This window comes from Panthera onca, chromosome E1 (genome assembly GCF_046562875.1).
Source record: "Panthera onca isolate mPanOnc1 chromosome E1, mPanOnc1 haplotype 2, whole genome shotgun sequence".
Classification (NCBI taxonomy): domain Eukaryota; kingdom Metazoa; phylum Chordata; class Mammalia; order Carnivora; family Felidae; genus Panthera; species Panthera onca.
The window spans coordinates 17,772,802-17,788,410 of NC_138352.1; the positions used below are offsets into that span (position 1 = coordinate 17,772,802).

The window sequence follows — 15,609 nt, forward strand, 5'->3', positions numbered from 1 at the left end:
CCAGGCGCCCAGTGCATGCTGGGGGGCGCGGGCCCGCCCGGAAGGCCGGTGGCGTCCGTGAGGTCATCAGTGGTCGCCGGCAGCCCCGGCAGGAAGGGGCGGTGCGCGCTGGCCGGCGCCTGCCGGGGCCTCGGCCTCCAGTCACGGCGCGCGCCCGACATGCCGGAGGAGGCGGGCTTCCCGCCGGCCAAGAGGTTCCGGCCGGGCTGCGGGCCTCCCGGGGGGCGCGTGGTGATGCTGCTGACCGCGGGCGGCGGCGGCGGCGGCGGAGGCGGCCGGAGGCAGCAGCAGCCGGCCCTGGCCCAGCCCGCGGCCAGCCCCTACCCCGAGGCGGTGGAGCGGCAGCGCCGGAGCCTGCCGATCTTCCAGGCGCGGGGGCAGCTGCTGGCCCAGCTCCGAAACCTGGACAGCGCCGTCCTCATCGGTGAGTGGCCGCGCCTCGTTCTCCGGCCGCCCGAGGTGCCCTGGCGTGCGTCTCCGAGCCAGCCCCGGAGCGGCCCGGGGGGGAAGCCCCGCTCTGGAGGCGCCCACAGCCCGGGGGGGCAGCGACCGAGGTGCCCGGCGGAGAGCCGCGCGGGGGACTTTGGGGCTTGCAAGAGTGTGGGTCGGAGCAGGTGTGGGAGGCGGCCCCGAGGGAGGGCCTTCGCGCCTGGAGGTGGGGAGCCTGCTGCCTGGGAGCCGCCTGCAGGGGAGACTCAGGGGGCACCGAGAGGGTGAGCTTCAGAGGGACGAAGATCTCGGGGAGCGTAGCCAGAGGAACAGATGCCCCAGCGAGGGCCCATAACACAGGGAGCAACCACGCTGATCCCATCGAGCGCTCCTTCAGCAGAGCTGTGGCGGGTGGGAGTTCATTTGTCACTGGGCTGAGCAGGGGTGAGGGAGGAAAGGCAGTGAGAGCAGGCTCCTGTTGGAGAAAGGGAAGGGAGCTGAGGGATTCGAGAGGAAGCGCTCAGTGGAGAGGGAGGCTGAAGATGGAAAGTGGGCACTAAGAGCAGAGACTGGGGGAGGGGGGCTGCCAAAGCGGGGGCACTTGGACACAAGGGCTAGATGCCCGGCTGGCCTGGAATAGGAGGAAGGGTATCCAGCAGGCTGGGGGCTGGAGAGAGGAGGTGACCATGGATGTGGCTGGGGAAGAGTGTGTAGGGGAGGGGGACTTGGCTTGTCGTGTGGAACAGGTGCAGGAGCTCTGCTGAGCTTGGGAGCCACGGGGCGTGAGGCAGGCCCTGGGGGGAGGATGGGGACAGAGGGAGGCCGCAGAAACAAGAACAGGGATCGACAGCCGTGCCTCGGCCCCACTGCCAGCTCACAGATGTCTCGGTCTGCACAGATGGGTGATTTTACCTTAGTAGTAATGCTCAGTCGCCTGGTGTAGGAGCAGAAAAGACGGACAGGGAGACGTTGGTCCACTTTTGGGGTTTTGCCCGGTGGGTTCAGCAGAAGGAGTGCAGCAGAAAAATCAAATTCTTAGCCTGCGAGGATAATTGGATTTTGGGCGCTAAGGTAGAAGTCGCGGTGGCCAGGGAGGGAGGGATGCCCAGGTTTCCTGAGTTCTTGGTTCTACTTAGGGACCAAGGAACCCACTCGGACAGGAAATAAGGTGTGCTTGCTGCATGTAGGATGCTCAGATCCGGGGAAGAGGCAGGTGGGGACCTTCTCTGCCCTCCGGGAGCTTCTGGCATGGAGGATGGAAACTTGTAGACACTTCTGCACAGTGTAAGGTGGTCAGTGCTGGGAGGCGGTGCGGTCTGACTCATCCTGTGGAGTTTGCAAGGGAGACGTGGCCACGGCAGGTGTTGCCTAATGGTGTGAGCCAGGGGTCTGAAAGAAAGGACAGTGGCTGCTGTGTAGGAGTGCGTGTGGCTTCCAGTGGTCCATCTCGTTTATGATCTTTCTTTAAATGTTTTGTTTTTTTAATGCTTACTTTTGGGAGAGGGAGACACAGAACTGAATCAGCAGGCTCCAGGCTCCGAGCTGTGAGCGCAGAGCCCAACGCGGGGCCCGAACTCACAAACTGCGAGGTCATGACCTGAGCCAAAGTCGGATGCTTAACCGACTGAGCCACCCAGGCGCCCCTCGTTTATTCTTTTTTATGTAACAGTTGTAGTTCGTCACAGTTGAACATACGTGTTGTTTCCCGTTATTTGCCGTCATGAGCGAAGCTGAATAAAACCTCTCTGAAACTATACCTTTACACACATCTTTAATTATTTCCTCAGAATTAATTCTTGCAGGTGGAATTGTGGGTCTAGGGTGTGCACATCTTAAAGATGTTTCGAATATAATTCGGCCTTCCGAGAAGCAGTCCCACCTAACACTCTACCAGCAGCGCACACGAGTGCCCGATGTCCCGTGGCTTTCTCGGCTCTATCAACTTCCAGTGTTTTATCTTTTTCTCCCGACTTTGGTGAAGTTTGTTTTAGTTTGCACATAAACGAGACGTGTTTCCTCTCTCAGGGGAGACGGGCTCTGGGAAGACGACTCAGCTCCCGCAGTACCTCTACGAGGGGGGCGTTGGCCGCCAGGGCGTCATCGCGGTGACCCAGCCTCGCCGGGTGGCCGCCGTCTCTCTTGCGTCTCGAGTCTCGGACGAGAAGAGAACTGAACTCGGGAAGCTGGTACGTCACCTCCTCCTTTAACGACAGCCGCCCGCTCCCCCGCGCTGTGCTTTCCGGACAAGACTCCTACGCAGGGAGGCCCGCTCTTGCCACAGTCCTTAGGCCTGTCCCCGAGTCTTTCTCCAGCCCCTCACACACCGCAGGGCCGACAGGCTGTCAGTGCCATGCACTTTGCTCTCACAATCTGTTGGCAAGTCGGATAGCTGTTTCCTCGAGCATGTTTCAGGCTTCAGTAACTCCATTAACTGTCTCGTCCGTATATGTGTCTATACGTACACACAGCGTATATATGGGTATTGGGAGTGAGCCCCAGAACCGTGTGTAGGTCAGCTCTGTGTGTGCTTGTGCACGCACGCACTTGAGAACCTTCCAGTCTTCTCCCAGCTGTACGAAGCGTCACTCAAAATTATCAAGTACCTGGGGAAGTAGCCCCATTTTAGGTTCCTTGCAACGTGTATCCTAATCGCAGCTAAAGGGACCTGTCCTCTGTCTGTCTGCGCCCTGTCCACTGTCTGTCTGTGCCCAAGGGAGCAGGGGAGGGTCGGCGTTGGCCTCGTCCCCCGTGAGGACACAAGGGCCTGCTCAGCGCCGGTTACGCGGGTGCTCACCGAGTGACGGTGGGACCATCCCCCACGCAGGTTGGCTATTCCGTGCGCTTTGACGACATCAGCTCCGAGGACACCAGGATCAAGTTCCTGACGGACGGCATGCTTCTGCGAGAAGCGATTTCAGACTCCTTGCTCCGGAAGTACAGCTGTGTCATTTTGGACGAAGCCCACGAACGGACCGTCCACACGGACGTGCTCTTCGGGGTCGTGAAGGCCGCGCAGAAGCGGAGGAAGGAGCTGGGGAGGCTGCCTCTCAAAGTAGGTGTGGTGCGCTCGCCAGAGGGGCCCGCGCTCTGCTTGCCAGTGCGGGGAGGCTCACTGTCACGGGGAGGGCACAGAAAGGCCGGCCCGGTGTGGCCTCCCCACCGTCCTCTTCCGTCCCGGACGCAGGTGATCGTGATGTCCGCCACGATGGACGTGGATCTGTTCTCGCAGTATTTCGGCGGGGCGCCCGTCCTCTACCTGGAGGGTCGGCAGCATCCCATCCAGGTGTTTTACACCAAGCAGCCTCAGCAGGACTACCTGCACGCCGCTCTGGTCTCCGTCTTCCAGATCCACCAGGTACGGGCAGGTGCGGGCGGGCCCCGCGGAGGTCTGGCTCCCCGTGCCGCCTGGACGAGAAAAGCTACCGACCGGGACAGCCCACGAGCTGTGCCGTTGAGACGAGGGGCCTGTCCGGCCTCTTGTTCTTTTTTATGGCAATTCTCATTTTCCCTGAAAAGAAGAAGAACTCAGCTGTGCCGGCATCACGCCTCAGCCGAGCCAGGAAACAATCCCGTCAGAGCAGACTGATCGAAAGGCCCAGTAAGAAGGGCATGACGTGTAGCGGGAGGAAGTCAGTGAGACGCTACATCCTCTGCTGTTGGCCACGTCGTTGTTAAAAAAGTTGGCATCGACCCGAAAACGGGTTGCCATTTGGAGCTTTTGGCTTTTTTTTTTTTTCTTTTAGAAAAACCGAATTAGAGAAACGTGTCAAAATTTCTTCTCATCTTATCAAAGACCTACTCAGAAGTTTGAGTGGTTAAATCCTCTCGTTTTTTTGTTTATCTTATAAAACGTGTACCTTTCTGAGAAAACCAGAGGCAGATTTTTTAAAACTAATTTTTATTCCAACGTAAGTGGTGAGTGTGTAGTTTAAAGTTTAAAAAGTCAGCAGCGGGGCGCCTGGCTGGCTCAGTCGGTTGAGCGTCCGACTTCGGCTCAGGTCATGATCTCACGGTTCATGAGTTCGAGCCCCGCGTCGGGCTCTGGGCTGATGGCTCAGAGCCTGGAGCCTGCTTCCGATCCTGTGTCTCCCTCTCTCTCTGCCCCTCCCCCATTCATACTCTGTCTCTCTCTGTCTCAAAAATGAATAAACATTAAAAAAAAAATTTTTTTTTTAAATAATAAAAAATAAAATAAAATAAAAAGTCAGCAACTAGCTGTGTAGGGACTGTGAAACTGGCAGCTGATTTTACTGCCGTGTTCCAGATCCCGTCTTTCGGTCCCCTGACTGCTTCCTCTGGGTTCACGTTACTATTCGCAGTGTTACCCGCCGATGCTGCTCCTGCCGTGTTTTAAGTTTCCTGCCGCGGTAGGTGAGGATTTAGACACCTGCCTCCCCGCCTCTTGCTCTGTGCATCTGTCTGGACTCTTCCTTCGGCCACACCTCTGGGCCGAACCGCATTCTTGCCTCCCGTGTCTTCCCAGCCTCCTCCCTCGTAGGTGGAGGAGGGCACGGGGTCGCCCGCACCACCCTCGGCTCCACCTCCCCTGACCCGCCTCTGCCTCACTGCCGGGTCCTGGGCCTTCCTTCTCCGGGGAGACGGGCCCATCTCCGGTGGCCGCGGACCCTTCAGACCGCTCCCCGGCTGGAGCGCCTCCGTCCAGCACGCCATTCGCTCCCCGTCTCCTTCGTCTTTCAGAACAGGGCGAAGCTTCTGATCCCTTTCCTCCTCTGCTGCCTTTGTTGCTCTGGGCTTACCGCTTCACTGTCCTTTAGATCAAGGAAGGCGTCCACCTGCCAAAAAGCAAGCTCGGGGAGGATGGGTCCTGAGTGGTGGCTGCAGGTGTGTTCGGGCTCCATGGTGGCTTTGATGAGTCCCACGGATGAGGTTTTGACTCTCTCAGATTTGTCCCGTTGTGTGTACTTGTGAACCTTTGTCCTGTTAGTACCGGGCTGTAAAAGCCACGTGCACACCCACGTAAACGTACACACGTTTTCGCATATAGACACACGCGCGCGTGTATTTAGCACAGTTCGGCGTTTTCAGCTATCTCGTCACGTAAGCATCTTGCTGATTAAGATACCCGAACAGACTTGCAGGAAGGATCGTGTGCAGGAGTATGTCATTAACGCCTGGACGCTGCTGACCTTGCAGAGGTGACGGCCCGTTAGGTCCGGGGTCTCAGGCACTTGCCCGCGTGCGGCATCGTTTGGCCGTGCGACCGTGCTTTTGGCGGCATCGTTCAGTGAGGGCTCCTCTTCCCGCGCGACTGCTTCTGGCCGTCCCCACCGCCACGGTTTCCCCAAGGTGGCTTCCGTCTGGCCGGCTCCAGGGAAGGAGGGAGCCTTCCGCGGGTTTCTTGGCCGGCTTGTGCCCTTCGTGGTACTGTCCTGTCACCTTGCCGTCTGCTGGCCTTCCCCCGGTATTGCCTCAGCTGGCTTTTGAACACACTCACCACCGTCCTGGCTTCGTGCATGACTGGTGGGGCCGCCCTCCCAGGGGAGACCCCCACGTCAAGGCTCATTTACATGTTGCCCACGTTAACAAGATAACCCCGGGAGCTTCATCACTGACCCCTCTCCTGCTCCCCGGGGCTGTGCTTTGGTCGGCACCTGGTAATCCCGCGCTTCCCCTTCCGCAGGAGGCCCCCCCCTCTCAGGACATCCTGGTGTTCCTCACCGGCCAGGAGGAGATCGAAGCCACGAGCAAGATCTGCCGAGACATCGCCAGGCACCTCCCGGACGGCTGCCCCTCCCTGCTGGTCCTGCCTCTGTACGCCTCCCTGCCCTACGCCCAGCAGCTCCGTGTCTTCCAGGGAGCCCCGAAGGTGAGGGCGCCGCCGTCCTGGGCCCCAGGCGGGTCCCACGCCGACGTACGAGCACGGAGACCGTTGTCGGGTGCGGGCGGGGGCAGGGGCGGAACGTGAACGGCAGCACCCCCCAAGTCCGACACGGACCGGCCTCGTTCGCCCACGACGTTGGGCACCGGGCGCCGTGCCGGGCACTGCACGCACCCCGCGTGTATCCCACGTACGCCCTGTGCACACCCTGCATACGCTCCACGCACACCCCGCGTATGCGCCGCCCACGCCCCCCGTGCGCCCCGCGCACACGGCCTCACCCACTGGAGAACTGACGAGGGAGGTGGCGATCCCATTCTGCCGTAAACGCAGCAGCCCCCGGAGGCGAAGTAACGGTGCTCGGGGAGCACACGGGACGTCCCCGCCGGGGCCAGGGGTCCAGCCCACCCCCGCCTGGTCCGCTGCATCTCGTCCCCTCGGAATGAGCTTTACTCCCCCATCTGTAGTGGTTACTCGTCAACAATGACACCGTGGGTTCTTGACTGTGGATGGACCGTGGAGGTTGATGGTGAGGAGTGTGCCCTAAAGCTTGTGAATCCCGTGTGCGCCACACGCCTCTTCTGGTTTCTCCTTCCTTTCAGGGCTGTCGCAAAGTGATCATTTCCACCAACATTGCCGAAACCTCCATAACCATTCCGGGAATAAAATACGTAGTCGACACGGGCATGGTTAAAGCAAAGAAGTATAATCCCGGTGAGAAGCTAGCCCGCGGGCGCCCCTTCCCCGCAGTGACCCCCCCGGCTTCTCCCAGTGAGCGCCTTGTGCCGAGACTCGCCACCGTCGACGGGGGTTCGGGGCGCACGGCGCGAGGGAGCCTGTGCCCCAGGAAGCGGCCCTGCGGCAGCAGCGAGGGCGAGGCAGGGCAGGACGGGAGCCCAGGTCCTGCCACGTTGAGAGGAGTGGCCGGGCACGACCTGACCCCGCAGCAGGACCTTTGTTGGGAGGGACGTCTGGGCTCCGGCTTCCTAGGAAGGAAGCCTCCCTGGGCCGGGGGGGCACTAGCTGATCCCCAAGCGTGTGCAATGCAAGCCGGCCTGAGGTCCAGGCCCCGTCTGCTCTCGACCTTGCTTCGGTCCACAGAGGATTAGAGGCAACGGAAGCGATCGCTCCCAAAAGCCTGAACGAAACGCGCTGCTAAGCATCCGAGGGCGCGGACCTTCACACGTGTTCTTAGGGGTGGCGTGTGGAAGGACCCGTCCCCCAGGCCTGCCGTAGGACACACCTTAATCAGGACGCTCGTCACGTCTGCTCCTGGGAGTGACACCATCACATCGCCTCCCTCTTAAAGCAGAGCCGGGGCCGGGTGGGCGGGGGCGCGCTGCACAAAGGACCGGGCGTATCCGGTCCCCAGGCATTGATCGGGAGGGTGACCGGCCACCCTCGTTTCCCGGGCCCCGGGGAAAGCCTCAGTCCGTGGCCTCAGCCGGAGCCTGGGGCTGCGGTCCCGGCCCCTGCAGCACGCACGCGGCCGTCTGCCATTTCAGCAACACGCCTCGCGCTGCCCACGGCTGAGCAGTCTGGGTTCGCTCTCCAGTGCAGCCGGGACTTTTCCGGACTCTCGCGTGGCAGGGAGGACCCCCGGTGCGGCGTCCTGAGGAGCGCCGCAGGAACGGTGGGTTCGCGTGCTGCATGTGGCTCTGACGCGGCCGTTCTCCCCGCAGATGGCGGCCTGGAGGTGCTGGCCGTGCAGCGCGTGTCAAAGACCCAGGCCTGGCAGCGCACGGGCCGGGCCGGCAGGGAGGACAGTGGCGTCTGTTACCGGCTGTACACGGAGGACGAGTTCGAGAAGTTTGACAAGATGACCGTGCCAGAGATCCAGAGGTGGGCCCCCGGCGCTCCCGCCCTGCCGCCGTCCCACACCCCCCCCCCCCCCCGGCCGGAGCCCCGGGGGCCACCTGCGTCTCCCTCCTCGCAGGTGTAACCTGGCCGGCGTGATGCTGCAGCTCCTGGCAATGAAAGTCCCCGACGTGCTCACCTTCGACTTCATGTCCAAGCCCTCTCCAGGTAGGCGGTCGTCTGCGTGGCCCTACAACAAACGGTAGACTCTCCAGGAAGCATCCGGGGGGCTCTCTGTTTACTTTCGTGTGGTCGCATGCAGCACCAGCTGTCGGGGGGCGCCCGCGGATCTCGAGGGTACAGATTCTCCCGGGAGCCGTCCTCGCGGGGGGGGGTCCCACAACGGTGGGGGGTCCCGGGAGCTGCAGTGGCTCCCAAGGCCAGCGGGAGGGCCGGTGGAAGGCCCGGAAAGGTTCTTTGCTCTGGACTAGAATTTGATGGGTTCCTGGCTTCTGTCGGCGGTCCCCCTGGAGGGAGGGAGGTCACTGGGGTTCTTGCAGACGGTGGCTTTGGCTGCTGGCTCTCTTCAAGAGCCGTTTTCCCTCTCTCGTCCCCTTCTTGCTTTTTCTTTGGTTCTGTTGGTTTTGTTTTTTAACGTTTATCTATTTTTGAGAGACAGAGAGCACACGCAGGGGAGGGGCAAAGAGAGAGAGAGACAGAGAGTCCAAAGCAGGCTCCAGGCTCTGAGCCGTCAGCCCAGAGCCCGACGCAGGGCTTCAACTCACGAACCGCGAGATCATGACCTGAGCCGAAGTTGGACGCTTAACCCACTGAGCCCCTCAGGTGCTCCTGGGAGTCTCTGCTTCTGGAGAGACCGGTCCCTGTACCACATACGAGTGTACCTGTGGGCGGGATTCGTGCGTGTGACGTAGCTGGGCTTAAAGGTGACACACATCCTACCGAACACAGGCCATTACTTTAGAAGGCAGCGATGTCGTTAGCGGCCTGGCCCTGGGGACAGTGGTGGCTGTGATCGATGCTGCGGCTCAACGTGGCGCCCTCAGAAGCGGCCACGGCGTCTTCGTCTTTGCGACGTGTCGCTCCTTCTTCTGTCCCCGTCTGCAGACCACATTCAGGCGGCTGTGGCACAGCTGGAGCTGCTGGGAGCCCTAGAGCGGAAGGACGAGCAGCTCACCCTGACTCCGCTCGGAGGGAAGATGGCAGCTTTCCCTTTAGAGCCCAGGTTTGCCAAAGTGAGCGCCCCCCCCCCGGCCTCGGTCCCCCTTCGCGCCGCTGCACGCCGGCCCTCGCGCAGCAGAGGGCTCACCGCGGCGCCCCTGGCTTCATCCGCACACCGTGCTTCGTGCGTGATGCGGACTCCCGTTCTGTGTTTGAACACGCATTCGAACCCGCACAAGCACGGGCCCCCCCATCAGGAACGTGGGAATCCGCGGGAGGGCAGTCACGGGCTCTACGAAAACGTGCAGTGACGTGAACATAGTTAGGCCTGGTTCGGGCAGCATGTGCCCCGCGAGGCCTCGGAAGGGAAGCGCGCAAGCATGTGTGTGTGTGTGTGTGTGTGTGTGTGTGTGTGTGTGTGCGCGCGCGCGCGCGCGCAAAAACCGTGTTCGGATGCCGGGGAGACCGTGCCTCACGCCGTGTGTGCCTTCGACGTGCAGGCCATCCTCCTGTCCCCCAAGTTCCACTGCACGGAGGAGATGCTGACCATCGTCTCCCTGCTGTCCGTGGACAGCATCCTGTGCAACCCTCCCTCCCGGCGGGATGAGGTGCAGGCCGTCCGCAGGAAGTTCGTGTCCAGCGAGGGCGACCACGTCACCTTGCTCAACGTCTACCGGGCCTTCAGGAACGCCGGCGGGAACAAGGTCAGTCTCGCGTCTCCCCCGAACACGCCTCCCTCCCGCCTCGAGATCGGAGCACGAGATCCTTCCTCTCTGGCAGGAGCTCCCACGGAGCCGCGAGCCGACGCGCCTGCGCACGGGGGTCGCCAGGCCTCCGTCCTGCTTCTGTGGAACTGGTGCTCCGAGGGGGCCAGTTCCCCGTGTTTGGTGACCGCGCTTCTTAGCCACAAATGCGTTTTCCCCGCCTGCCCCCGACTTTCCTCATGGCGGCTTTTGCTCGTAGGCTGTTTCGGTTCCTCCGACAGGACGGAAGCGCCCTTCTGGATCTTCTCCGAGATCCGAAAGTGGCGCGTCCTGCGAAACGTTTCCTGAGCCGAAGGGGCGTAAAGTGAAGACGCAGTCGTTAGTTTATATGGAACTTTCTTGTGGGTTCCCAGACCCCAACAGTAGCCTCTCTGGGGCTTTCCTGATACGTGAGGTCACATGTTGCTGACGGATACTCGGAGTAACGCAGGTAAAGCGCAGGCGGAGCTCCGGGGCCGGGAGCTTGGCGGTGCGGGCGCGGGTGCGGGCGCGCTGCCTCCTAGGGGCCCCCGCAGAGCAGACGCGGAGCTGTTTCCTTTCGCCCTTTTCCATCAAAGCAGAGATCCTGCTGTGTTTCCCTCGCTAGCGAACCCGAGCGCTGACGTGAGCCCTGTCCACGAGCGAGGCGGCCCGATGCGCGCCTTCGGAGACGCTCGGGTCCGTCCTTCCGTCCCTCAGAGAGACCCGTGTGGTGCCCGTGTGTGCGCCCTGACTGCGTCCGTGTCGGGGCGCGGTCCCTTCTGAACAGCCCCTCTCAGGTCCAGGAGTTGCAGACGTGTTCTGTAGTTGCCTCAGTCTATGTCTAAGGACAGAAAACGCTGTCCCGTCCTTCCGTCTCGCCACTGCCGTCCTGACGTCGGCCGTGTTCCACACGACCGTGTGCTTTCGCTTCGGAGCCCCCACGTGCCACACCGTGAGCGCCGTGTCTCCCCGCGGCCCGTCCTCCCTGGTCATCCGCCCGCGGCCGTGGGTGGACACGAGCCCCCGCTTCGCCGTCCTGACTCTTGGTCGACGGAGACACAATCGCGTCTGCGTTACTTTGCCGCGATTCCTCAGGGGACGGCGTCCTTGCAGAACATGATTGGACGTTTGAACTAACTCTTCTGTGCGTCGTCTTTTCTGCCCATTTTTCTGCCAGGTTCTTGGTCATTTTCTAATTGATACGGAGAAGCTTTTTAAATCTGTTCTGGAGGTGATTTATCCTTTATCGGCTGTAGTGATTCAAACACCCCAGTCTGGCTCTTTTATGGCGACCTGACATAAGGAGACTTTTTTTCTAAGTTTCGTTTTTGTCAATCGTCTCTACACGCAGCGTGGGGCTCAGATGGGGCTCGAGCTCACGACCCCATGGAGGAGAGTCGCACACTGCCCCCACTGAGCCAGCCAGGCGCCCCCACGTGAGGACGGTTTTAGTTTCACTCTGAGGTGTTACTGTTTCCCCTTACGGTTCGTGCTTTTTGGTATAAAGCTATTTTCCTATTTTCCTCTACTGTTTTTTGCTGACTGAAGTCCTCCCTCTGAATTCAGCTGTTCTCCGGGTCCTGTCGCGTTTTTCTCTCGGCAGAAGCGTGAGGGTTGTGACGTCTCTCTCTCTCTCTCCTGTTCAGGATTGGTGCAAAGAGAATTTTGTCAACAGCAAGAACGTGATGCTGGCAGGCGAAGTCCGAGCACAGCTGAGGAACATCTGCCTGAAGGTACCTCTCCTCCTGGCGCCTCTGGGGCTCGAACCTGTCCCTGTTTCCAGGCAGGAAGTCTTAAATTGCTCGTTGCTAATGGTTACGAGAGAAAGCCTCATCATAGGGAAATGTAGAAATAAGGAAGGAAGTAAATATTACCCACAGTCTGACCTATCACCGTTTCTGTCTGTTTTCTGCAGCCTTGTTTTTTGTTTTGGTTTTTTTTGTTGTTGTTTTAATTTTCTGTTTATTTATTTTGAATGGAGGGGCAGAGAGAAGGGGAGGGAGAGAATGTCAAGCAGGCTCCACGCTGTCAGCACAGACCCCGATGCAGGGCTCGAACTCACAAACCATGAGATCGTGACCTGAGCCAAAACCGAGAGTCTGACGCTTAACAGACTGAGGCACCCAGACGCCCCTCAGCGCTTATAAACTTTAAAATTATTTTTCAATTCTGAGATTTACTTTTTTGGTGGGAATACCTTTGTTACTTTGTTCAGATTACTTGGTTGTTACAAGTCGATACAGCGCGGAAAACAGTGGCACGGACGGGCTGAGGCAACTTCTCCCACATCCTGCCCTTCCAAAGACAGACCAGGGTTAGCAGTCTGGCGTAGATCCTTCGCGCCCGCGCGACACTCACCCAAGTGCTGGTGACCGTCTTCCTAGACACACATCCATGCTTCATGCGCGGAATGAACCTCCGGGTGGGATCTAGGTTGCGAGACACCCGCCAGATCGCCCCCCAAGGTCATTTTTCAGTGCGGCTGGCACACGCGTTCCGTCGTTTTCGGGTTTACAGCCGCAGTGGTGACCGCGCCCCCGCGTCCCACGTATTTCGCCACTGGGAGGTCGCACCCCCCAAGTGTTCTCTTAGCTTGTGCTCCCCCTCGGAGCCCGTGGGGCTTCCGAGTCCTTTCACGCGCACACCGACGGCTGTAGGACACTCCGCGTCTTCCCGCAGAGGCGAGTGGCTTACGTCGGCTGCTCCCGTGGTCGCTCCCGTGGTCGAGCGGTCACGAACTCCGTGGTGGAAGTCCCTGCCTCTTCCGAGACGGCCCCTCAGTGTAGGCCGTGTCCGCGCGTTTCCAGGGGGCCGCTGTCCCCCCGCCCCCGTCCCCAGGCCCGCGTCTGGTGCCATCGCCCATCGCTGGCAGTTAGGTGGTTTCTTGTCGTGATTGCCGTGTTCCATATCTCACGTGGTTTCCCGGGCCCTCTTGTTCCTGAGCAGTCATCCTGCCAGGCCGTCCCGTGGCTCCCCGGGTTCTCCCTGTCGTCACCGGCAGCGGAGGCGACGCCCTGCTCCTAGTCCTGAACTGAGGGCGCGTCAGCGGCCGGTGGTGCCTCCGCGCCAGGCGTCGGTCGGGGTCCTGGGCTTTGCAAATGGGCCTCACACTCCTCCTCTCAGGGAACAATCCAGAGGGCAGGTCTGGCGGCGGTAACGGTGTGGCTGTGGTCTGTGAAGCGCTCACGAGGCACCGTTCTAAGTCCTTTTCACGCATTTCCTCGTTTGAAATCCTCATCTCGCCCTGATGAGGTTCTGTGTTATTCCTGTTTTACAAATGATGAACTAGAGCCTAAAGAAGTGAAGGCATTTGCCCCGAATCACAGCCGGTGGGCGCCAGAGCGGGCCGCCTGGAAGGAGAGACCACAGCTAGCTGCAGGACTCGGGGGCTCCCTGGAGGTGGTGACAGCTGACCGTGTCCCCAGAGGAGAGAAAGAAGGTCTCGTCAGGCGGGGATCAGCAGTTGGCAAAAAACAAACCCCTCGAGCCATCTTTGTTTTAAAGAAAATAGTTTTTTAATGTTTGTTTATTTCTGAGACAGAGAGAGACAGAGCATGAGCAGGGGAGGGGCAGAGAGACGGGGAGACACAGAATCGGAAGCAGGCTCCAGGCTCCGAGCCGTCAGCACAGAGCCCGACGCGGGGCTCGAACTCACAGACCGCGAGATGGTGACCTGAGTTGAAGTTGGACGCTTAACCGACTGAGCCACCCAGGCGCCCCTGTTTTTACTTATTTTTGAGACAGAGACAGAGCATGAGCAGGGGAGGGGCAGAGAGAGAGAGGGAGACACAGAATCCGAAGCAGCTCCAGGCTCCGAACCGTCAGCACAGAGCCAGATGCGGGGCTTGAACTCACAGACTGTAAGATCATGACCTGAGCCCAAGTCGGACACTTAACCGATTGAGCCACCCAGGCGACCCACCCCTGGAGCCATCTTAAAGGGACAAGTGGGGATAGAACGGTTTCTGTGGGAGCCTATGGACACAGTCGAGCCCCAGAGGGACAGAAAGGAAGCGGGAAGCAGAGGACGCTGCCAGGAGCCAGGAACGTTCCGGGTGCTCGTCCCCTAGTTGGCCTCTGTCTGCACGCCCCTCTTCCCCCTGCTTCCCGCCTTCTGCCTGGGCTCACGGGAGCAGCAGAGCGGACAGATTTCCTGCCCTCCCCATCCCTCCCCATCCCAGGAGATCCCTCCCCATCCCCCCATGCCTGGAACACCGGAGCCGGTACTGCAGCGTCAGGCAGGTGTCCACCCGCGGTCTGGTCGACTGCGGCCTGGGGTGTAAGGCGCTGTGACCTTCCCGGGGGCGCGTGCAGGTTGACGGAGGCTCGGACTTCCCCTCGGGAGCGGGGGGGGGGGGCAGGGGCAGGGATCTTCTGGAACCGGTGCGGGAGGCTGAATGCAGGAGGCGGGGCCGGAGCCCTGCTCCAGGGAAGAAGGCGAGTGAGGAAGCCCCTACGCGCTGGGGGTGAGAGGGCCAGGCCCTTGCCCCGGGTCCCGGGTCGCAGCGGGCGGGGTCCCCCGGCCCGTCTGAGCGCTGGTGGCCCGTGTGCTTCCCGGTGGCCGCTCTCCTCCGGCCCCGCGGTGTCCCAGGCAGCAGAGGTCGGGGCCTCGCCCGCCAGTGCTCGCTCTGCCGGGCTGGCGCGCGGGCCGCGTCTGCGCCTGACCGCGGGCCGGTCTTTCTGTTTCCTCCTCCCGAGACAGATGTCGATGCCCATGGTGTCCTCCCGCGGGGACGTGGAGAGCATCCGCCGCTGCCTGGCCCACAGTCTGTTCATGAGCACCGCCGAGCTGCAGCCCGACGGCACCTACGCGACCACGGACACGCACCAGCCGGTGGCCGTCCACCCCTCGTCCGTCCTCTTCCGCTGCCGGCCGGCCTGCGTCGTGTACACGGAGCTGCTCCACACCAACAGGTGCTACATGCGGGGCCTGTGCGTGGTGGACGCGGACTGGCTGCACGAGGCCGCCCCCGACTACTTCCGGAGGAAGCTCAGGGCTGCCCGAGACTGAGCCGCTGCGCCCGCGACCCACCGGCACCGGGGGGCGGGGGGGAGGCCCGGGGGGGGGCCGGGGCGGCCGGCCCCACCGCCAGGAGCTCGAAGCGTGCTTGTCCCAAGCGCCGAGACGGAACCGCGGACGCGCGGCGGGAACCTCGGCCCTGCGTTCGGCGGCTGCTCTGTGGCTCTGGGTGACCGCGAGCCTCATTCCTCATCCGCCACGTGGGGTGGTCAGAGCGGCGCCGACAGGCTCGGGTTTGGGGAGCGTGGAAGGGGAGTGCCCAGGTCCCCACCTGGCCCACGATGGGCCGTCGCGCCCGGCGCACTGCTTTCTCCTGATGGACTTGAGTCCAGAGTCCCCGGGGTCCCGGTGACTGAGAGCACTTTCTGGAAGGGACCCCAGCAGGTCGCTTAGCTCAGCTGTCCTGTCGTCTGTAACTCCCGTAGAGGTTTGAGGAGGGAAATGCCGCGGTCTTAGCTCCTCGCCTCGCCTCCCCTCGTGAGCCTCACCCCCGGGGGTGAGGGGGCACTCGCAGGGTCTCCACAGTCTCCTCCCTGCCCCGTGTCGTGAGAAGGGAAAAGACACCAAAGTTGCTCTTAGCCGTTTCATTATGGGAAGCAAGTAATCTTTCCCCAGACGGT

At 61.3% G+C, this 15,609-nt stretch overlaps 1 protein-coding gene across 2 annotated transcripts; it reads left to right on the top strand.

The window, feature by feature from the left end:
- Positions 1-43: 43 nt before the first annotated feature.
- Positions 44-15,015, top strand: DHX33 (DEAH-box helicase 33). Of its 2 annotated transcripts, XM_060647629.3 has the most exons (12): positions 44-424; positions 2,455-2,615; positions 3,254-3,481; positions 3,614-3,784; positions 6,071-6,256; positions 6,871-6,982; positions 7,951-8,110; positions 8,205-8,293; positions 9,191-9,318; positions 9,745-9,948; positions 11,616-11,702; positions 14,672-15,015. In XM_060647629.3, the coding sequence occupies exons 1-12, from the start codon at positions 160-162 to the stop codon at positions 14,978-14,980; spliced, it is 2,100 nt and encodes a 699-aa protein (XP_060503612.1). In that variant the 5' UTR covers positions 44-159; the 3' UTR covers positions 14,981-15,015. The 2 variants fall into 2 exon arrangements, with proteins under 2 accessions (XP_060503612.1, XP_078294027.1); XM_078437901.2 differs by lacking the exons at positions 11,616-11,702; positions 14,672-15,015 and adding an exon at positions 10,025-10,464.
- Positions 15,016-15,609: the final 594 nt, after the last annotated feature.